At 44.6% G+C, this 23,601-nt stretch overlaps 1 protein-coding gene across 1 annotated transcript; it reads left to right on the plus strand.

Moving 5' to 3' along the window:
• The first annotated feature begins 11,533 nt into the window (after positions 1-11,533).
• Positions 11,534-19,347, plus strand: YDJC (YdjC chitooligosaccharide deacetylase homolog). The gene is made up of 5 exons (XM_063143807.1): positions 11,534-11,750; positions 13,475-13,634; positions 14,422-14,521; positions 16,005-16,182; positions 18,743-19,347. The coding sequence occupies exons 1-5, from the start codon at positions 11,587-11,589 to the stop codon at positions 19,098-19,100; spliced, it is 960 nt and encodes a 319-aa protein (XP_062999877.1). The 5' UTR covers positions 11,534-11,586; the 3' UTR covers positions 19,101-19,347.
• Positions 19,348-23,601: the final 4,254 nt, after the last annotated feature.

Raw genomic sequence — 23,601 nt, forward strand, 5'->3', positions numbered from 1 at the left:
TATGAGGCAAAGAGCATCTTAAGGCTCTTTTAATGTTTTTCTTTTAAGATCACAGTTTCATGAGGGCTAGAAATGGTGAAAGTCAAGACAATCAGAAGTCTAAGAATATATGACCCTCAGTAAAACAAAAAAACAAAAAAACATAGCTAGAATACTGCCTGACAAGCAAATCCTGCCAGATCTAAATTAGTATGGAAGATACTCCCAGATTAGATGTTCAGCCTTTAAAAACAACAACTCACAATTTTGTGTTCATCAAAAGGTGAAAATCCCAGATTACGAGAGACGGGAACCTGTCAGAATGTCTCCTCCAGGATCCCAATCAGTGGGCTTTCTAGAACCGAGAGTTTTGCTGACAAGAGAAAGAAATCTGGCCCCAAAGGTTCAAGCAGAAGCCAAAGAACAACACAGAACTCACAAAGAATCTCCCTTCGCCATTGTTGGGTAGACAACTCTGTTTGACCATGTGATTCCATTAATTTGCATAGGACATTCCGTTTGTACCATATTGACACAAAGAATGGCTTCAGCTAGTCTGCTTGGAACTAGTGGCGTTGTGGAGACCGGGTTTGCATGGATGCAACACCATTTTTTTTTATGAACAGGGACCCCAAAGTCATCCACCACCACCCCTCAGAATTTCCTGTTCCCTCTGAATTTAGCTGTAATCCCCACACTTAGCTGGGGGTAGGGAAAAATGAATTTCCCCAGCAGAAATATATTATTCCTTGTTGTAATGCAAAATATTTTGGGGTGACTCTCTCCTGAAGAGACAATGCAGACCCATTAGCTTTACAAAAGACTTGCTCCTATCAGAAGAAAACTCCAAGAACTGTTTTTTGGGCCATGGAGGAACACCGTGGCTTGCAATTTTGGACTCTCCTTGGGGGCGTGGCTATGGAGACAGTCACGCTGAGTGCCTGCACTTAAACTTTTATTTATTTTTATTGACTTTATTTATTTATTGCATTTCTATACTGCCCAATAGCTGAAGAAGCTGTCTGGGCGGTTCACAAAATTAAGATCATTCAAAGTATAAAACAACAGTATAAAACCATAATATAAAATACAATATAAAAGCACAACCCTGATAAAAACAGCAGCAATGCAAAAATACAAATTTAAAACACAAATTTAAAACAGCAAAGTTAAAATTAATTTATAGATTGTTAAAATACTGGGAGAATAAACAGGTCTTCACCTGGCGTCTAAAAGAATATAGTGTAGGTGCCAGGCAAACCTCTTTAGGGAGCTCATTCAACAGCCGGGGTGCCACAGCAGAGAAGGCCCTCCTCCTGGTAGCCACCATTTAAGCATTTTTATCTTGCCCTTTAACCAAAAAGTCTCTCCAGGCAGCTTAGAAAACTATTTCTTAAGACATTTACCACTACACCACTGGTTGGAACTGAGAATGCTAACGCAAAGGTGTTTCTCTTAAATCACAATGCTGCATTCCTGCAGAATGCATGGCCGGAGGCTCTATACATTGCAAGTTTCTGAAAAGCAATCCAAATTTGTTTAACAAATATATGAATTCTGAACCAGCCTTAGTTGTAGTGATTAGAGAATTGCAAATAGGAGTGGATGAACTCTGGGCCTGGAACCTTGCAGCTCTCCTAAAGACAGTCCAGGCCTTAAACATGTTAGTGTCAAGTCGTATTAAAATCACATTCGCTTACCACAGCCGCGGGGGAGGCATAAATTCGTGGGAGAGCATATGCCTGCATGTTCAACCCCAGACATTGCTAATTTAAAAAATGGTAGCAAGTGACAAGGAAGACTTCTACTCGAGAGCCCTGGTGTGTAGAACGTGGCAATTCCTCTCTAATAATACTACAACCCCGTGGGATCATCCCATGAAGCTGATGGGTGGGAGATTCACGACAGAGAAAAGGAAGGACTTCTTCACACAGTGTATGGTTTAACTATGGGATCTGCTATCACAAGATGTGGTGACGGCCACCTATTTGAATAGATTTATTTATTACATATTTATACTGCCCAACAGCCTTTAAAGGGGGGTTGGACAAATTCCATGAGGAGAAGGCTATCAATGGCTTCTACTCCTATGGGTTACCTCCAGTATCAGAGACAGAACGTCTGTGTATACCAGTTGCATTTGAAGGGTGCTGTTTCACTCATATGAGATTCCTATTGGCAGCTGTTTGACCACGCTGTGAACAGAATACTGGACTAGATGAACCCTTCGTCTGATCCAGTGGTTCTCAACCTGGGGCACTCCAGATGTGTTGGACTGCATCTCCCAGAATGCCCCAGCCAGCAGAGCTGGCTGGGGCATTCTGGGAGTTGTAGTCCAACACATCTGGAGCGCCCCAGGTTGAGAAAGGCTGGTCTGATCCAACATGGATCTTCTTATGTTTTAACGTTTGGCCATTTTTAATGTTGTTGTCTTCATTGTTTCACCATTTTAAACAATTTTACACCGACTTGACGGTTGCTTTAAAAAAAAAAAGTATCAATGCTCACCAATAAACGCATTCCATTTAAATGATCAGAACTCTTTCTAAAAAATTGCATCTATACATACAAATTAGCCTAGGCAAAATTGATATAAACTCGCAGCCCACTTTTGGGGTGATGCATTCTCTCTCGTTTCAGAAGTGGCCACCTTAGATGTACATAGAATCATAGAATAGCAGAGTTGGAAGGGGCCTACAAGGCCATCGAGTCCAACCCCCTGCTCAATGCAGCAATCCACCCTAAAGCATCCCTGGCAGATGGTTGTCCAGCTGCCTCTTGAAGGCCTCTAGTGTGGGAGAGCCCACAACCTCCCTAGGTAACTGATTCCATTGTCGTACTGCTCTAACAGTCAGGAAGTTTTTCCTGATGTCCAGCCGGAATCTGGCTTCCTGTAACTTGAGCCCGTTATTCCGTGTCCTGCACTCTGGGAGGATCGAGAAGAGATCCTGGCCCTCCTCTGTGTGACAAGCTTTTAAGTATTTGAAGAGTGCTATCATGTCTCCCCTCAATCTTCCTTCTCCAGGCTAAACATGCCCAGTTCTTCCAGTCTCTCTTCATAGGGCTTTGTTTCCAGACCCCTGATCATCCTGATTCAACAAGCCCAGCTCTTCAGTGAGCCGCTACTGAATTTAGTATTGCTCCATTCCTTCACAAATAGTGACCTTTTTGTAGTGGCATTGTTCTGATGCATACATGTTCACACATACACACACAAAGAGAGATGGGGGGAAGGCAGTTTCTGCAGCTTTCAGAGCACTCGGTGAGTAGAGGAACCTGAATTTCTTGCTCGTGCCAATACACCTCTGCTACTTGTAAAAACAAAACCATTGGAAGAATGCCACTTGGCTGCATGCTATGTGGTGAATGGTTTGTATTCCCCCCCTTTTTAAAAAAAACAAACCAAACACCCGATAGATTCTCATTCTCTCTCTCTCTCTTTTACAAAAGAAACCTTGTTTATTGCATTTCAACACCTTGTAGACAACATTCCACCCTGAGAGAAGAATGGCTGGTTCTTCTGCTGGACAGGTGGGGCAGGAAAAAGGAGTGAGTTAGCAGAGCTTAGTAAGCAGGGATTGGTCAGGCACCTGCTGAGAGGGCCCACACTCTATCAGGGACCCCACTGACCTGCTTCTCTTCTTCCCCTTTGCTTGTCCACCCACCTCTCGCTCTGGCCCAGGTAATGTTGGTGGTGAGAAGGAGGAACCGGAGGCGCCATGGCTGACCAGCTCCGTGGCTCTCTGCTTCTCAGGCAAGCAAATGGTAGCACTGATGAGGAAGCTGGTGACTATGGCGGTGGGAAGGTAGAACCACCACCCCTCTGCTCGTTTATGGATGTGCTCTTTCCGTTTTGCTCAGGTGAAGGAGGATAACTAGGAGGTTCAGAAAAGGATGGGATAGAATTAGAGGGAAGGAGCACATTCAGAGGAATTGGAAAAACTGGATTTGGGGATTTACAACATCATAGCTTCAATCATCATCATCGTCATCATCATCATCATCATTATCATTTATATACCACCCCATAGCCGAAGCTCTCTGGGTGGTTTACAAAAGTTAAAAACAGTGAACATTAAAAACAAATACACAAAATTTAAAACCACAAAAAGCATAAAATACAAACAAATATAGACAATATCTGTTTAAAACAACTATTCTGGGGTTAGTTAAAAAACTCAGCCTATGCTGTTAAATGCCTGCGAGAAGAGAAAAATCTTGACCTGGCACCGAAAAGATAACAATGTTGGCGCCAGGCGAGCCTCGTTGGGGAGATCATTCTAGAATTGAGGGGCCACCACTGAAAAGGCCCCTCTCCCTTGTTGCCATTCTTTGAGCTTCCCTCAGGGTAGGGACCTGGAGGAGGACCTTAGATGTTGAGTGTAGTGTAGTGTACAGGTAGGCTCACGTTGGGAGAGGCGTTCCGTCAGGTATTGTGGTCCCAAGCCGTGTAAGGCTTTATAGGTTAAAACCAGCACCTTGACTTGGGCTTGGAAACATACAGACAGACAATGCAAGTGGGCCAGAGTCGATCTTATGTACTCGAACCTTCTGGTTCCAGTTATCAATCTGGCCGCTGCATTTTGCATAAGCCATACAACTGCCCATGGGAAACCCCCAAGGAGGACACGAGGGCAACAGCACCCTCCCACCCATGTTCCCCAGCAACTGGTATATATAGGCTTCTGCCTCAGATACTGGAGGTAGCACAGAGCCATCAGGACTAGCGGCCACGATAGCCTTCACATCCACGTCCAATCACATCCACGTCCACCCAGGACTCAGAATCAAGAGGGGGTTCTTGTTGCACAGGTTTAGCAGGCCCAAATTAGGCTGTTTTTCAGATTCATCTACTGGCTGAGTAAATGACAGGTTTGGGGGATCTACTTTGTCTTATACTGAAACCCAAGATCCATCTGCTGGAGCCTGGTGCAAAAGACATATACCTAGAATTAAAGATTTCCGAGCTCAGGAATTTGTTCTAAGTCCCAGAACTGAATCGAATTCTTCCACAGGGAAACAACAACAGCCCACACACAGTCCCCACCCCACCCATCCCCTCACCCCAATGCTTTTTAAAAATTTCTGCAGTATAATTTTGGGTGGAAGTAGAGTCATTTTTTTTGCTGCTACTGTTAAACCTCCCAGAGATCCTTAGTCCTTTGGAGGATGGATGGAACCTGCAAACTCCATCTCGCCTGATGTACGATGCTTCCATCTTGAGGAAAAAGTGAGAATTACACAGCTGGGTGTCCAGATGAGGAGCAAGGGAAGGCAGCACGCGTGCTCCGGATCACGTGTGTTCTTGGCTGCCGACGTAAACATACCTATGAGGAGGTGAGCCTCATTAAATGCAATGGGCCCATGCCATTCTTAGGGCATATAGGCTGATGTTTCAGAAAGGGATGGGTACAGTGCTTGTCCTCATAATAACACCGTGCGAGATCAGTTGCTGCGTGGGATCACTGTGTGAGATCAGAGGATAGGGCCACCAATTTGATGGCTTTAAAGGGGGATTGGACAAATTTATGGAGGAGAAGGCCTGAAGGCTCTATGCTACCAATAGTAACAGAGGCAGTATGCCTATATACACCAGTTGCTGGGGGACATGGGTGGGAGGGTGCTGTTGCATCCAATCAATGGAAAATGCTGGTTGGATGAAGCAAGCAAGGAACAAAAAGAGACTAAAGGTTAGGTATAATGACATCCAGGGTTCTGGGTACCTGATTGGTGGGAGATTCAGGATAAAAGGAAGGACTTCTTCACACAGCACGTAATTGAACTACGGAATCCACTTCCATAAGATGTAGTGATGGCCACCAGTTTGGATGGCATTAAAACGGGATCGGACAACTTTCTGGAGGAGAAGGCCATTAATGGCTACTAGTCCTTATGGCCATATGGTACCTCCAGTATCAGAGGCAGTCTGCCTATGTATACCAGTTGCTGGGGAACATGGGTGGAAGGGTGCTGTTGCGCCCATGTCTTGATTGTGGACTTCCCGTGAGCATCTTGGTTGGCCATTATAACCCTGTTCAGACGACATGCTAAGCCACGATGGTTAAGCATTTTGAGCTAAACATTATGGCTTAGCACGTCATGTGAGCCGTGACTTAAGCTGCAAAAGGCTTAGTGGCCTAACCATGGCTTAGCGTGTCTGAACAGGCCCGGTGTGAACAGAATGCTGGACTAGATGGATCCAGGGTGGCTCTTTTTACTTTCTTTTGTTCTTAAGAAAGAGCAAATCAAGACTGATCTCTTCCGGCAGGCCTATCCAGTAGAATTTTAGGATACTTTTAGTATGCTTTTAGGATGTTTTTTAACAGTGAATACAAAACTGAAGTGCTTTGGCCACATAATGAGAAGACAGGATACCCTGGAGAAGAGGCTGATGCTAGGGAAAGTGGAAGGCAAAAGGAAGAGGGGCCGACCAAGGGCAAGATGGATGGATGATATTCTGGAGGTGACAGACTTGACCTTGGGGAAGCTGGGGGTTGCGACGGCCGACAGAAAGCTCTGGTGTGGGCTGGTCCATGAAGTCACGAAGAGTCGGAAACGACTGAACGAATAAACAACAAACTATGAAAGGAAATTGGTTTCCCCAATAACACCGGTGTTGGTAATGAGGGAGTTTCTTGAAAATTTAAAAGACGGATTGGTAAAGAAATTAAAAGATGAGAAAGTACTTAAAGTAAGAGATTGGATGGAGAAGATGGGAACTAAGGAAGAAATAAAAGAAAAATTAAAAGGGGGAAATATATCATGGTTCAATTGTATCCAAATGGAACAATGGACCAAAAAATGGCTAAAGGATAATAGAGATTGCAGAAAGAATACTAAATTTGAGGATTTGATCTTACAAAAAGAGAAAGAAAAAAAGAAAAAAAGTCGATAAAAGGATTAATGAGTGAAATATATAAGATATTATTGGAAATGGAAACTCAAGAAGATTCTGTTAGGATGGTAGGAGAAGCAGATTTGAATGAGAAAACAGAGCAACAGGACTGGGGGAGGATACTGAAACAAAAAGTGTTGAAAAATATGTCTGTAAGGATAAAAGAAAATTATTATAAGATAATTTGGAGGTGGTATTTAACTCCAATAAAATTAAACTTAATAAATAAAGAGAACTCGTTACTTTGTTGGAGAGGATGTCAGGAGAAAGGAACGTGAAGATGTGAAGAAAGTGCAAAAGCTGGGTTGCAGTTAAATCTCAAAAAAACCAAGATTATGGCAACCAGCTTGATTGATAACTGGCAAATAGAGGGAGAAAACGTGGAGGCAGTGACAGACTTTGTATTTCTGGGCGCAAAGATTACTGCAGACGCTGACTGCAGCCAGGAAATCAGAAGACGTTTACTTCTTGGGAGGAGAGCAATGACAAATCTTGATAAAATAGTTAAGAGCAGAGACACCACACTGACAACAAAGGTCCGCATAGTTAAAGGAATGGTCTTCCCCGTAGTAACCTATGGCTGCAAGAGCTGGACCATAAGGAAAGCTGAGCGAAGGAAGATAGATGCTTTTGAACTGTGGTGTTGGAGGAAAATTCTGAGAGTGCCTTGGACTGCAAGAAGATCCAACCAGTCCATACTCCAGGAAATAAAGCCAGACTGCTCACTTGAGGGAATGGTATTAAAGGCAAAACTGAAGTACTTTGGCCACATAATGAGAAGACAGGACACCCTGGAGAAGAGGCTGATGCTAGGGAAAGTGGAAGGCAAAAGGAAGAGGGGCCGACCAAGGGCAAGATGGATGGATGATATTCTGGAGGTGACAGACTTGACCTTGGGGGAGCTAGGGGTGGCAACGGCCAACAGAAAGCTCTGGTGTGGGCTGGTCCATGAAGTCACGAAGAGTCAGAAACGACTGAACGAATAAACAAACAAACAAAAATTATGGAAAATGGTGTATAGAGAAATAAATGAAATAAATGGAATGGATTTAGAAGAAACACCAAGTGTAGCATTACTATCAATGTATGGAAATCTTAAATGTAATCAGATGGAAAAAGAATTAACAACAAACCTGTTAACAGCTGCAAGGTTAATGATATCCAGAAATTGGAAGGTTCAAGGAGATTATGATATAGAAGATTGGTATAAAGAAATATGTGATATTGCTATAAATGATAAATTAACATGTAATATTAGATTTAGAAGGGGAATAATAAAAAAACAATGATTTTGAAGAGATATGGAAATTGTTCCTAGAACATGTATTGTTAAAAGGGAGAGGAACACCGCCAAAAGATTCAATGCAATTTTGGAAACTAGAATAAGATCCCGAGAGTGGGGGGCACTTATTAATGTGAGTTAGTTAAGAAGTAGAATGTATAGCTAAGAAATAAGAGGAATGTTATGTTTGTATATGATTTATTATGTGTTGTTGTTAAATAATAAAAATTATAATTAAAAAACACACACCAGTGAATACTATGTTTTTAATCAGTATTTTATGCTTGCTGTTGTTCCTTTTCTCGATCCAATCGGAGAGGCGGGTAAGAAATTGATGATGATGATGATGAGCCTTCCTCAATCTGGGGTGCTCCAGATGTGTTGGACTGCATCTCCCAGAGATGGCTGGGGCATTCTGGGAGTTGTAGTCCAACACATCTGGAGCGCCCCAGGTTGAGGAAGGCTGATGATGATGGTGATGTATTTCAGCCTAACCCACTTCATAAGGCGTGTTGGGACGCCCCAATGGAGATGATGAGAAAGAGACAGCCCTAAAGAAACTGAAATTCAGTGGTAAAAAACAGACCATAATAAACTCTCCTTCAATCCCAACGCGTTCCTCTTTGCGCCACCGGAGGGCGCCCGCGCCCTACCTCGGTCCGCCGGGTTCACACATGACGCATGATGCCGCGCTCCGCCTCCCGGCTTGCCAGGGTGTCGCTCGCCGCTGGATGCGGGTCATGGATGCCGCCGCTCTTCCGCGATGGTGAGTGCAAGAGGCGCCTTCCCTGGCCGATGGGGGGCCGGGCGCGATGGGGGTCTGGCCAGAGGGTCGCAACATGCGTGGCTGATCCGGATCCCAAGCCACGGATCTCTCTCTGCTCGGCCCTTTCCGGGCCGGCCTCTGCAGGGAGGCTCTCCCATCAGAAGCTCCCCTGGAAATCCTGCCCGCGGGTCCCTTTTTAAAGATGCCTTTTTAATAATGCGCTGCTTTTAATATAAATGTATTAGTTTTAAATGTTTTAATTAGGTATTTGTATCTTATGGTGTTTGCATTTATGTTGTACCCCGCCTCGATCCAGAGGGAGAGGCGGGTAACAAATAAAATAATAATAATAATAATAATAATAATAATAATAATAATAATAATAATAATTCCTAAGCACGTCCCCCTGGGAACCAGCCCCCTCCCTGAACACAGTGGGCCTTACTTCCGAGTAAACCACGGTTGGTTTATTTTTGATGCCTTTGTCTTATTTGTGCTTGTATCGGGTTTTTAGGGATTCTTGTTCTATTTAGCAAGATAGAAATATCACGAAATAAAATTTTAATTTGTGATTGTTTGCTGCCTCGAGAGAGCCGTTTTTCTTGATAGAAAGGCGAGGTGCAAATGGATAGATTGAATGAATAGTTGATGTAAGAGGCGCCCTGCAGTCGATTTATTTATTTATTTGATGCATGAGTTGCTCTATAGTCGATTTATTTATTATTCAATGTATGTATGAGTCACGCTATAGACGATTTATTTCTTTGATGCATGAGTCACCATATAGTTGGTTTATTACTTTGATGCATAAGTTGTCCTATAGTTGGTTTATTTATTTATTTGATGCATGAGTTGCCCTATAGTCGATCTATATTCAATATATGAGTCACACTATAGCCAATCTATTTATTTAATGCATGGGTCGCCCTATAGTTGATTGATTGATTTGATTTAGGAGATGTCCCATAGCCAATTTCTTTATTTCATTTATGAGCCACGTATTATACAATATATTTATTTATTCAATGTATGAGTCACCCTATAGTTAATTTATTTCATTTATGAGTTGCCCTATAGCCTATTTATTTATGTATTTGATTCATGAGTCACACATCATCCAGTATATTTATATATTTATTCAAAGCATGCGTTGCTCTATAGCCATTTTTTAAAATATATTTGATTGTTGAGTTGCCCTATAGCTCTAGCTGCCCCTCTCTATCTAATGGGAGGAGCTGCTTTGCCAAGTCGAATGATAAAGAAACAGGGGAGGGCAGTTAAGGAATCAGAGGTCCGTCTGGAAACACACCCCAAAATTCCAGGATGTTAGTCTGTTTCTACAGCAAGAGCAAAAAAGAGAAGTTTATGACGCCTTGAAGACTGACCAATTTTAATACAGTAGAAATCAGAGCCTGGTTCATTAGAGGAGTATAGAGTTCCCCATAGTTTGAGTACAGTGACGTGGGTTCATTTTCGGGGGAAATGTCCGTCGCTTTTTTTGCTGCTGTCACACCCCAAAATTTCAGCAACAGCGTCAGTGGGGGTAGACACACAGGCCCCAGACGTTTGTTTATTTACAGCATTTATATACCGCTCCACATCTAAACAGATTACAGTAAAAGTTAAAATGGTAAAAAGTCAAAAGAAATAAAAGATCCTGTTAAACATTGTTATTTTAACAGAGTACCGATAAAAACTGTGGCTAGTCAGTCAAAGAAATAAAGATGTTTTCAGGAGATGCCGGAGACAACACAGTGTTGATGCCTGCCTGACTTCCAGAAGAACGGAGTTCTGTAGAAAGGGGCCACCACATTGAAGGCTCTTCTCCAAGTGGACTCCAGTTGGGCCATAGGCCCATGTGGAACCATCGGGAGCATGTCCTCAGTGATCGGGCAGATTGGTAATGCTGCCGGGCTAACAAAACATCTGTAGGGAACAGACTGAGGTAGGCTGCTCTAACCATCTCACAACGCTGTCTTTATAACAAGGGTGGATAACCTGTGGCATTTCAGATGCTATTGGATTGCAAGTCCCATCAGCCCCAGCCAGCCTGGCCAATGGGAGTCATAGTCCCAACAACACTGGATGGCCAATAGGTTCCTCCACCCTTGCTATGTAATTTCCAACAACTTGGCTGTTTCCTGTGTGTGTCTGATGAGTCAGTCTCTCAGCCCACGAAAAGAAGATTCATTCCACAATCAGTGTTTGCTTTTAGGGCGGTACAGAATCCATTCTTGGTTAGCTTTTTGCCCATTGTAGGAAATTTAAAACCCATTGACCTTTTAATTGACAAGTGGGAAGATACGGAGAGAGAGAGGAAAAATGCTGTAGGCTAATCTAGTTGAGCAACTTTACACGCTGTCACACTTTCCTTCCTTCCTTCTTGAATAGCAAAAGTCAACTCTGTTTTGAACTCCACCCCAAGAGGATGGGCAAAACAGCCTAGGTGAGGCTAGCAATTACCGAATGCACGGAAACAGATATTCAGGGTGTCACGCAGGGCAGCAGCCATAGTAACGGCTGACTCACGATTTTGATTCACTCCTGGTCTCGCTCGTTCATTCATTTCCTGGAACTCCCGGAACATGAGCGCTCCGGTTTGCATGTGGGTTTGATTTCTGGGGTCTTCCTTTTGAATATTCCTCTTAGGGCTGACTCCTAAGGATGCCCAAGGCTGCCGTGAAGCTGATCATAACCGGAGATGACTTTGGCTATTGCCCAAGAAGAAATCAAGGCATCGTAGACTGCTTCCTTGCTGGAGCCGTGTCCAATGTTTCTCTTCTGGTCAATGGCAGCGCTGTGACCAACGCAGTCCAACTGGCGAGGAGGTGAGAGGATCGCCACCGTTGTCTCTCCGCTCGCCTCGGTGTCCTGTTTCAGAAAGCTGACCGAATATAACTTTCGGAGCACAACCAAAATGATCAGGGGTTCCCCCACCCCCCCCTTGAGCCTGCTGATGCCTTCCTCTTGCGTGTGGGTGGTACTATTTTGGCTGTCTAAGCAACGGCACTCACCACCTGACTATCCGAAATAGAGGACATTATTTTGGAGTGTTTTCTAATTCTCTGAACAGTACCTCTTTCAGTTCCAGCATCAGGAAATTGAAGACAAAGGAGATTTTTGTTTTGTTTAAAAATGCTGAATATAGGTGCATTTTAACTTGTATTATACCTGGGTGATTACAGTTTCTGCTAACGCTTATGCACGCACGTTAGTTACATCACTGATTAGAAGATGTAAAACGTCTTAAGAGCAGAGCTCGGATGTGGGTCAGTCTTTTTTGCTGACTGCCGTGATAAATATAGACGTTGATAACCAACACTTTAATCCTATCTAGCTGCCTCTGTGGACTAAAAGGGTTATCCTTACGTGGGCGTTCCTTCAGAAACACAAATGTTATAAATACTCCCAGGTTCCCTGATTTACTCAGGGTTTTCCTTTGTCTAACTGATTCCATTGTCTTTGACAATGGAATCAGTTAACTAGGGAGGTTGTGGGCTCTCCCACACTAGAGGCCTTCAAAAGGCAGCTGGACAACCATCTGTCAGGGATGCTTTAGGGTGGATTCCTGCATTGAGCAGGGGGTTGGACTCGATGGCCTTGTAGGCCCCTTCCAACTCTGCTATTCTATGATTCTAAACCACATACACGAGAAGAGCTATCCCCAAACCTGCTGACCTCCAGATGAGTGGGACTACAACTCCAAGCTAGGTGGGGATGATGGGAGCACCACGTTGGGGTAGGCTGAGTTGGAAACACAGGTGGATTTTAAATCAATGTTATGGCTCAGGAGCAGATGGGTTCCGTAGCGGTTCTGTTGTTGATAACTGCCTTGAACTATCCAGTTAGTAAGTTCAGGGCTGGCTCCTGATTCGAGGCCCTCACTCCGCTGGCAAGAAGCCTGTGAATGGGTCCTCCTGGTTGGCGTCCCTCAGTTGCAGCAGGCTTACCTGGCGGCAGCGATGGCATCCAGGAAGCCAGCTGCCATTTTGATTTCCCACAATGCCCTGGAGCTACGCCATGTCGGGCACTATAGGGAATGTAAAAATGGTGGGTGGCTTCCCAGACCCAGCTGCTGCCCCAGAAAAGGCTGTGGTTGGGAAAACAAGAAGGTGGGAGGCCAACAGAAGTGGTAGCACTGGCCAAGGGGATGGGCCAAGCAGCTTCCTGCCCAAGGTTCCTGGGTGCTGACACCGGGCCTGAATAAGGACACCTCTGAAGAGCACACCATTTGTAGATAGTGGTCCATCCACTTCCATGGTTTGCGATGTCCCTCTTGCTGCTACATCCTATTGCAGGGTTGGGCAACTTGTGGCCCTCTAGATGTTTTGACCTACAACTCCCATAATCCCTCACCACTGGCCATGCTGTCTAGAGCTGATCGGAGCTGTAGGCCAAAACATCTGGAGTGCCACGTTGCTCATCCCCTTCCTAAGGGGTTCTTCATTAGGAACTAATGAACATCCATGATGAAAATCAACGTGACACCCCCCCCCCCCGTCTCTCCGCTGAAAAATTCAGACGTTAACGTTTTAAAATATTCCTTCTCCAGGCATCGCATTCCAATAGGACTCCATGCTAACCTTTCTGAGGGTTCTCCTGTTTGCCTGGCGCTGAAAGAGAAGTCCTCACTACTCAACGAAGATGGGTTCTTTCATGGAAAGATGGGAATCCGGACAGCATTAGCAGAAGGTCTCCTTAACCTGTCTGAGGTGAGAGGAACAAAGATAACTCTAACTCGCTTTTTGCGTAGAGGAGATACTGTGAGAAGTGGATCAACGTTGCCACGAACCTGCTGTTAGTTGGATCTCTGGCTCCATCTCCACAAACCGTGTCCATCGGGAGACATGTTTTTCAGTGATGCGGGGCGGGGGGGCAGAATTTATCTGAGTGCCCCCGGAACTGTACTTATGATTGGTTAAAACCCAAATCCTGCCTTCTAACAGCGAACTCAAGCGGTGAGTGCCACCTGGATGGTAGTGGTCAAAATGGGATCCCTGAAAAATAAGAGGAAAGGATTGGAATCTTGGGGGAATCCCGAAGTGCAACCCCCTCCCCCCACTCCAAAAGGGCCTGATGAAGACAGTAGCCGCGGGTTGGGGGGAAAAATGGAACCGGGGAAGTGGAATGCTCTGGTTTCAATGTACATTCAGGCACTGTGCTCATTCAACAACGGGTTTGCTGCTTTGGGTACCTCAGCCGCTAAGAGATACTGTGGTTAAATATGGGTCTCCGGGTAATTTAGAGCTTCACATTTCTGCCGGTCCTGGTGGGCTCTTTGGGGTTGATAGGAATCCTGTGTTGAGGTGCTCTTTTGGTTGAGTGGGAAAGGAAGAGTCCAAAGCATTTGTCAGGAAGTCATGCTAAGATGCTCTTCCCCAACGTCTTGCCCTCCAGAGGTGCTGCAACTCCCAGAATTCCCAGCCAACTCAGCCAATGAAACACACACAAGTGCCAACTCTCCAAGATGTTCCTTCTGTGATTACTTTGTATTCTTAGGTGAAACAGGAGCTAAAAGCGCAGGTTGACTTGTTCTGTGAGCTGACAGGCCACCTACCTCATCACATGGATGGACACCAGCACGTCCACGTCCTCCCAGGTAGGGGGCGCCTCCTCCCCGTTGGCCTGCCCCAAACATCCTTCTGCAACGCTGTCCGTCTCGCTCGCGGGGGTGGGAGGAGCAAAGGGTCGCTTCCGTGAACGCTTTGCTTTCGTACCCGAGGCTTAAGGGATGGAAGAGGAGGGAGTTACCAGGATACGGAGTTGCAGAATGACAATATTTAACTTGTGGGTTTTCCCCCCGGTGCCGTTTCTACAAGAGTTCACATGGAGTGGATTGTGTGTGTGTGTGCATGTGTCTTTTAGCTCGAGGGCAGCATTCCATTTTGGGGAAGCTTTTGGGGGCCGCATTGCAGCAGTGGGTGGGACCAGAAATGCCAGCCATATGGTATCTTAAAGCTCTGATTGCCGGTAACTAAGCCTCAGTAAAGGCATTCCAACATTTTAGAACAAGGGGGAAAACTGCATAAAGGTTGTCAAACCACCAAAGGACTGGTGGTTGTGGGAAGGGGGTGGAGTCAGAGGAAGGGGTGGGGCCTTCTGGGGAACCCCAGAGCACTGGTTTTGGCCCCCAGGTGTGAGGTTCTGAACCCCCGGCACCATGTACACTGATGGTGCTATATAAATAAATAAATAATAATAATAATAATAATATTTATATACAGACAGAAGGATGCTTGTTGTAATATAAGAACATAAAAGAGCCCTGCTGAATCAGACCAGGGGTCCATCTAGTTCAGCACTCTGTTCACACAGTGGCCAACCAGCTATTGATCAGGAATCCACAAGCAGGACATGAGTGCAACAGCACCCTCCTGCCCATGTTCCCCAGCAACTGGTGCACACAGGCTTACTGCCTCTGATACTGGAGGTTGTGCTTAGTCATCAGGACTACTAGACGCTGATAGCCTTCTCTCCTCCAGGAATTTATCCAACCCCCTCTTAAAGCCATCCAAATGGGTGGCCATCACTACATCTAGTGGTAGCAAATTCCATAGTTTAACTCTGCGCTGTGCGACGAAGTCCTTTCATCCAACCTGAATCTCCCACCCATCAGCTTCATGGGATGACCCCATTGGGTTCTAGTATTATAGGACAGGGAGAAAAATGTCTCCCTGTCCACATTCTCCACACCAGGCATAATTCTGTACACCTCCATCAGGTCTCCCCTTAGCCTCCTTATTTCCAAGCTAAACCATCCCAACTGCTGCAACCTTCCCTCATAGGGGAGATGCTCCAGACCCTTGATCCTTTGAGTTGCCCTTTTTCTGCACTAATCCAGATGGCATCCATCGAGCATGCCCTTGCCTGTAACTTGTAGCCTTGTCACACATTTTGGGGTGTGTGTGGGTACCTGCTGAGTCTCGAATGAAACCCCACTTTGGCTGTAATGTGTAAAATGGCCCTGAGCGGGAGAGAAAAACCCACTCCTTGAACCGGAAAACAAGCGCACCTTTGGATGACCGTCGTCTACTGGAGTTGGACTTGCTGGTGAGTTTCTCCTCCCTGTTTTCCTCTTCCAGAGATCAGGCAAGTCTTTGCACAAGTGCTGGAGGATTATGGGATCACATATACACGGGTCCCCATAGAACCTGACCTTCCCCGTTGCGATTGGATCGACCCGACGTTAATGGCCTTTTACCTGGGCGTGGAGAAGGACTCGCTTAACACAGTGGACGTGTTTAGGAAGCACGGCATAAGGTAACTTTGGAAATAGTTTCTGGCTTACCAGCTGTTGACTTGCTTCTTGAGGTTGGATCCAGATTTAAGCCGGATCAGCTGCGCTGCTGGAAGGGGAAGCGGAAGAGCCTCTGTTTTGCAAGCAGGAGGTCCTCGGTTCGATCCCCGGCAGCTCCAGGTAGGGCTGGAAAAACTGCTGCCTGAAAACATGGGGAACCATTGCTGCCAGTCAGTGTTGACAATACTGGGATAGCTGGACCAAGGGTCTGACTCGAGATAAGGCAGTTTCCTAGGTGGATGTCACTCAACAAAAAGTTAAAGATATATATACAGTGAAACCAAAATATTTAATATACAAAAATAAAGACTAACAGTAATATTTATTTCATTAAAAAGTGCAATAACATATTGCACAGACCAGTGTGAAGCTAAAACAACATAGAAAACGGCCAAACGTGTTTTGACAAAAGGTCTTCGTCAGTGGCCGATATGGGCTGCTGTGTACTCCCTGAAGGTTTATTGGGGCTAACTTTACAATTCCCACAATTATGTGGTATAGGGTGTCACTCCCCTTTGAAAATATGCCAGGCCTAAGCCTTTTCAAACCGCTTAGGTCATGGTCTTTATGTTGTTTTAGCTATACACTGGTCTGTGCAATATATTATTGCACTTTTAATGCAATATTAGTGTTAATCTTTATTTTATTCTAGGGTAATAGAGGGCAGATTTGGGAAAGTCCCACTATCAGATAGATGCTGCCCCTGTAATGAGGAAGTGGAATCTATCTCCCATGTATTATTCAACTGCAGCTTCTATCAGGAGGCAAGAAAAGCCCTTATCCATCCTTTCACGCAACGATTACCTGGACGATCGTCTGTGACCCTTATGTTGGTCCTTTTACAGGGTCAAGATAAGCATACCACTCAACAAGTTGCTAAATTTCTTAATCACGCAATCCTTACCAGATCAGTTATGGTGGCAGGATTTTCCTTTGCTTCTAGCACAGAACTTTAAGGAGGCTCATGTAATCATACTCTGTTTTAATTTCATGTATTTTAAATATTTATTATGTGTTTTTATATGTTTTATTGGTCTTTTGACTGTAATAAAAGGAATTGGAAATATTATTGTATATTAAATATTATGGTTTCACTGTATATATATATTCTTAACTTTTTGTTGAGTGTTAATGGTTGTTTGTTAAAGATTTCACCTTTTCTTGCTCTTGGTACAACCTAAGTGGATGTTCCTATCCCTTCCTTCCCGTGGCAGTCTCTCCATCCCCCTGTAAATGCTAGAGAGTCAGACGATCCTGCTGAATGGAGTGAGCTGTGGCGTGTGCGTTGCAAGGATGCTCCATAATTATTACATATACAGAAATGTAATATATAATAAATAGTAGCAAGTCGATCAAACTCATAGTGCTGAATGCTATCTGAAAGTGAAATAAATCAAAATAGTAGGGAGTTTAATTGACTTGGGTGTATGTTGCTCCTTGCAGTATTATTATTATTTATTTATATAGCACCATCAATGTACTATTGGATATTTGTTGTAAACCGCCCAGAGAGCTTCGGCTGTGGGGCAGTATATAAATGTAATTAAATAAAAAAATTAAATAAATAATAATTGGGCGGAGGTCCCTTCCACTGGTGGAGGGACCTTTTGCTTTCAGTGAGAGGAAGGGATCGTCTGCCGATGGAAGGTCCCTTCCACTGGTAGAGCTCTTCTTCTTGTGGACGATCCCTTCCTGTCATGGAAACTAGATCTTGGATCCATTCTCTTGGCTTTCCCCTAGTTCTTTACTTTCCCCCCCGCTGTCCACTGTTTTCATCAATGTACGTCACCCTACTTGGGGCGTGTGTGTTTTCAGAGAAGAAACATGGTCTGCAAAAGCACTCCGCCAAAGGCCATTGGGTCCTGCAGGATTTTCCAACGGCCCATTGTTTCCGGTTGAATTAGTAGTTAATTGGTTTGGTTTTGATTCCCACTGCCCCAGGGGCTGTAATTTAATTTGGCTCTGGCCATTTGCCATAAGCAGTAGTATGCAGGAACTTGTACATTGCTACTCAGTGAAGAGAAACAACTGAATTTCTTCACTATTGGCTGGAGGGTGCTGGGAATTGTGAAGGCCCATGGGAAAAAAACATAAAAATGTAAGATGGTGCAGAGGGATCCTTTTCTTTTACAGCAGGAATGGGCAACTTGTGGCCCTCTAGATCAGTCGTCTTCAACTGGTGGGTCGCGACTCAAAAGTGGGTCGTGGGATCAGTCCAGATGGATCGCAGCAAAGCTGTTGCCACCATGTTGGGCATGGAGATCATTGTGAAAGTGGGTCCCACGTTGCAGGTCAGGAGTCCAAGGCGGGTCTCGGGTCTGGATCAGTTGACATATTTTGTTTTGTGAACCATCTTGGAGACCCTTGTTAGACCCAAAAGGCACTATAGACATGCCTTTATAAATAGATATATGCCATGATTGTGCAAAAAAAAAAAGTAAGAAAAAAAGAACCTCTTTCTCCATTGCACCTGCCATCAGAGTTATTCATGTGATTTAACATCCCTCTTTCTCCCCTTTACAGGTGGCCAGATATATATATAGGGCTGAGCACCATGGGGAAAAATATGTCTGTCGGCAATATCCTTAGCGCCATTGATAACGCTACTGTGCCGTACTTAGCTAAAGAGGACGCCACCTCTGTTCCTTCAAGTTTGTTCCTGTGCCCAGAGCAAGAAGCCAGGGCTGTAACCATTGAGTTGATGACACATCCAGGTTACCCCAGCCTTCCACCAGTCGGGGGCTGTGGTGAGGGGCCGGATGAGTTCTCCCAGTCCTGGGAACGCTTGCACGAACTCGAGACCTTGACGGACGCCGAGCTGCAGAGCCATTACAAAACGAGGAACATTCAGCTATGTGCATTTAAAGATCTTGAGATGTGACCGACTTGAGACTGTTGCTTTAGTAGTTACCATGTGGGCAGGTCTGGATTCGGACTGAAGCCAAGAAAGTCATGGAGCCCGGAGCCCAGAAGCGTCTTGGTCCGGAGAGTCCTCTTGCGGATCGGAGCTCCCATTCTTCTCCTTGGGTCTCTGAAGTCAGAGGTTTCTCCCTCTTCATAAGGCAGGGGAGAAGAGGCCGTAGAGCAGAGGATTCCAGGAGCCGGGAAAGGACTGGTCTGGTCCATTGTGCTGCTAGGGAACGTGTCGAGAGATCCGTGTAAGCCCGGCATTAAAATTAATTCAAATTCCTCACTAAGTTCACCCAGGTTCCATGCCAATAAAAGCTGAATACTCCCACTTGTATAAAATATGGACTTTTGCATATCTGTTCTTTGTTTGCATCATTTATACAGCTTCAGATGGAGAGGCAAGGACATGAAAGCCCAGCCAGGTTGAAATTTCCCAATAATGGGGGCTGTTTGTCAGGGGAACAGACTGGCAGGTTCTTCTTGGCTGGGGGAATTTAAGCAGAGACTGGATGGCCATCTTTCAGGGATGCTGCAGCTGTACTCATGCTTTGCATTGACCAAGGGGTTGAACCAGAGGACCTCCAAGGCCTCTTCCATCTCTATGGAGTTGTTCACACAATACGCTAACCCATACTCAGTGGTTGAGTGTGGGTTGTTTGTTGAACCGTGGGTTGTTGTGCTGTCTGAACGCAGCCAGGGTGGCTTGTTAACCATGCAGTGTGGCTTATTTTTCTCAAAACAAGCCACCTTGAGAACCTAACTTACATCACAGTACTGCTCTGAAGATAAGGGGAAGGATCACGTACGCTGCTTTGAGCTCCTTGGAGAAAAGTGGGGGAGATAAATAAATAACAAAAGCCATGTTACAGTGCAATTGAGCAACAGTAGTATTTTTTAAAGCATGATACAGTCACCAGAAAGCCAGCCGACACTACTCTAAAATTATACTAACATGGCCAACTCTCTACATTTCCCCCCTTCATCAATCCATGCGTATAAATAAACCTGCCAATTAAAGATGCATTTGATGGAAATGGACACTAGTCCATGAGAACATTTGCCATAATAAATTAGCCTTTTAAGATACTACAGGGCTCCATAGCGTTACCAGACACACCTTTGCACAAGAGTGGAGTTGAATGCATGAGAATGTAACTCAGGAACAGCCTTCCGTAAAGTGTGAGAACTGAAGTAGATGCTTTCGGAGGGATAGGTCAGGATAATGCAACATATGAAACAGATTTCACCAACCTCTTTTATAGTTGGAGATACCAAGGATTCTAAGAACATGAGAGGAGCCCTGCTGGATCAGATCAAGGGTCCATCTAGTCCAGCACTCTGTTCACACAGTGGCCAACCAGCTGTTGACAGGAAGCCCACAGGCAGATAAGTGCAACAGAACTCTCCCACCCATCTTCCCCAGCAACTGAACATAGGCATACTGTCTCCGATACTGGGGGTAGCATGGAGCCACCAGGACTAGTAGCCATTGATAGCCTTCTCTTCCAGGAATGTGTGTAACCCCATTTTAAAGCCTTCCAAATTAGTGGCCCTCACTACATCTTGTGGAGGCAAACTGAACCTGGAAACGCATCCGTGCAAAGTACATAGCTATATCCCTTCCTCCCCAAACCAGCCGAACAAACAGTTTCTAAGGTCGTGGAAAAAAGAGAAAAAGTAACATTGTTCCTTCGCTCCCACCAAAATATTTCCTTGGAAGGATTTCAAAATTATTTAGTTGCATAGGGGAGAAAAAGAGAGACTCGGTCTTTAGGGTTACTTCACCTTCGTATTTGCTCAGCAGAACCGGTTTAACAAACCTACATGAACACGCAAGGGAAGTACGCCATGCCACAAAGCCTTTGAGAGCATTTTTTATTCAGGGTAGCAGAATGGAATTGCAAGAAAGCCTATACCAATACAAGAAAGGTGGTGTAGACTTGGAGATCTCAAAAACTACAAGTTTAGAATTCAGCTTGGTTTTGGGAATCAGACATAGCCAAAAGAAGAGGTGGTGGGGGGGGGGGGGGAGGAAGAAGTGTGAATGCCTGAGTTGACATTGCATCGCCGTGTTACTCTGCATTCGTGCACGCCTCAATTATGCTGTACTAAGGGGGGAGGGTCTGTTTGGCCAGGGCTTTCCCAGCCCCCGTCCAGTGCGCAAAACACAAAGGACCTTGGGATTTGGAGGCTTCCATTTCCTTCTCTAGCTCCTCACACCATGTGTAGAAGTGAACATCTGAACCGCTAAGAGGATTCAACATCCAGGAGCAAGGCCACCTCACGGCTTTCAGGAATCAGGCGTTCATTTCTACAGGCGCGACGGAAGCCCCTCAGGGCTTCATGCAGTGTAACTGTTGAGTAGGAGGAAGAGGAGGGAAGGAAACTCTGAACAGCTGGAACGTTGGCTTGGGTACAAGTGTCAAGAAACATTTGCTGCAGCGGCAAAGGCCCACCTCTCGGGAGTGCTGATTAAAATGGGCACCTCACCATTGGTCGAGATTCATTTGTACATTGCATCACCTTTGATTTCTGCCTTTGTAAAGGCTTGCCTACACATCACGTGCTTCGTGCGCCACTGAAAATCTCGCCTCTAGATGACCGGCGAGAGTTTGTAGGGATCTTTTGAGGGTCAGGGTTTAAGGGAAAGGGGGATATGCGATATAGGGCGAAACAGCAGGATTTCAAGCCTTCAGGTTCAAAACTTTCAATATTTTCTTCATCAGATGCAATTCGATTGCCCTATGGCTGATAGAAAACCTTGCCTGGGAACTGATACAGCCGTGGCCTAACACAAGCAATTTCCATAACCAGGAAAGCTTCTTTTTTAAAAACTGCACTCCCACAATTACAGAATTTGCTTTGAGAAGACAATGGCTGTATCTTTGGAAATTCTGGGTCATGAATAACATTCTCTGGCAAAACCGCCCCCAGCAGTCTGGATGTATTGCACAGAAGAAGCTCAAAAACATGCCAACCAGTTCCTAGAAGCAAAAACAAGTATTTTTGTTTACACACCGTGTGATTTTCAGATTACAGGCGAGAAAGACTACATTCCCATCACCACCCTACATGCACACTTCATTCCCAAGTGTAAGGGAAGTCCCAGAACAGACAGGTCTGAATTCTGAACGGCAGTTCCTTGAATTACCCAAGATCTTCAGTTCCCTTTCCAGAGAGCACCAGTTCACATATATGCAGTTTGACCTGAGAGGTTTACAATTGAAAAGATATAGATATAGAGCTATATATATATATTTCTCACTATCAAAGTAACAAGAGTGACAGATAAATGAGTTTAGAGCGGCGTACGGAACAGGAGGCTATCACGCAAAACAAGATGCAACCAACAGGTAAAAAACAAACAGGGGTTCAATTTCGATGCAATGAGATGCAGGCTTTACATACACTTCAGATTGACAGATAAAATTTGGCATTTTTTGTTTATTTTGAATCTGCGTGAGCGTGAATGAAACAAAGTCAGTACCAACTTTCTGCAAATGAAGACACAAAAAATTGTGGACATTTTGGTAATAAGACAGTGCTGGTCACCAAGCCCGAAGACACACACACTTAGGAAATGCAAGTGTCCATTAAGTAAAGGTAGTTTTTTTTTACTTTTAATTGCCTACCAAAGAATTTGTCTAAGAACACTTAAAACAGAGATGCTTCATATTCCCCCCACCCCTCCCCCAACTTAGAAAGAAAAAAAAAAACTTTTCACTTTTGAACAGAGGTACTCGGCTGTCAATCTTTTACGGTTTTAAATCAAAAGTCGGAGTAGGGAAGAGGAGGAAGAAAGGGTATATACAAAACGTTAAAACCCAAAATATTACTCTCTTGCTCCCCTTGACATACAATAGCCCTGAAACATGGCAAAGGCAAAACCTATTTCCAGGTTTCTTATAATCGCCCATCTTGGATGCGGAGGGATTTACTAATGAAAGCTCTTGCAAAATAGAACGATATGTACTTCTTTGCTCTCTACTAACATTTCACAGGGTTGGGGGCCAAATGCTTGCTTGAACCGGGCATTTAAAACTTAGTGGCTGGGAAGCCACCTTTGGTCGTGTGGCTAGATCACTTTTTTACAGCATCGTAAACTTAAAAAGATTAAAAAAATAAATTGAAAGTGTGTTCAGTTCTAAACGGGAGGAAGGGCTTGAGCAGGAAGGGCTGGGAATAAAGGAAACAATATTAACTCACCTAATTGTAGAATACCATATTTCATACCAGTATTTTATGAACGGCAGTAGCATATGTATCAGACTACTGGCCATTTATTGCTTAATGGAAATGTCTCATGTTTTCAAAACAATCAGAAAATTCATTATTAGGGGAAGGTAAGTTTGTCTTTCCACATGAGAGAAGTAATGTGATGGATAAATGCATTCAAAAGATTTCAGGAAGTATTTCTTCTATAATCCTCCCCACAAAAAGGGGTGGGTGGGATGGGGGAGCTTTATTTCCCC

Source organism: Elgaria multicarinata, chromosome 18 (assembly GCF_023053635.1).
Source record: "Elgaria multicarinata webbii isolate HBS135686 ecotype San Diego chromosome 18, rElgMul1.1.pri, whole genome shotgun sequence".
Taxonomy (NCBI): Eukaryota; Metazoa; Chordata; class Lepidosauria; order Squamata; family Anguidae; genus Elgaria; species Elgaria multicarinata.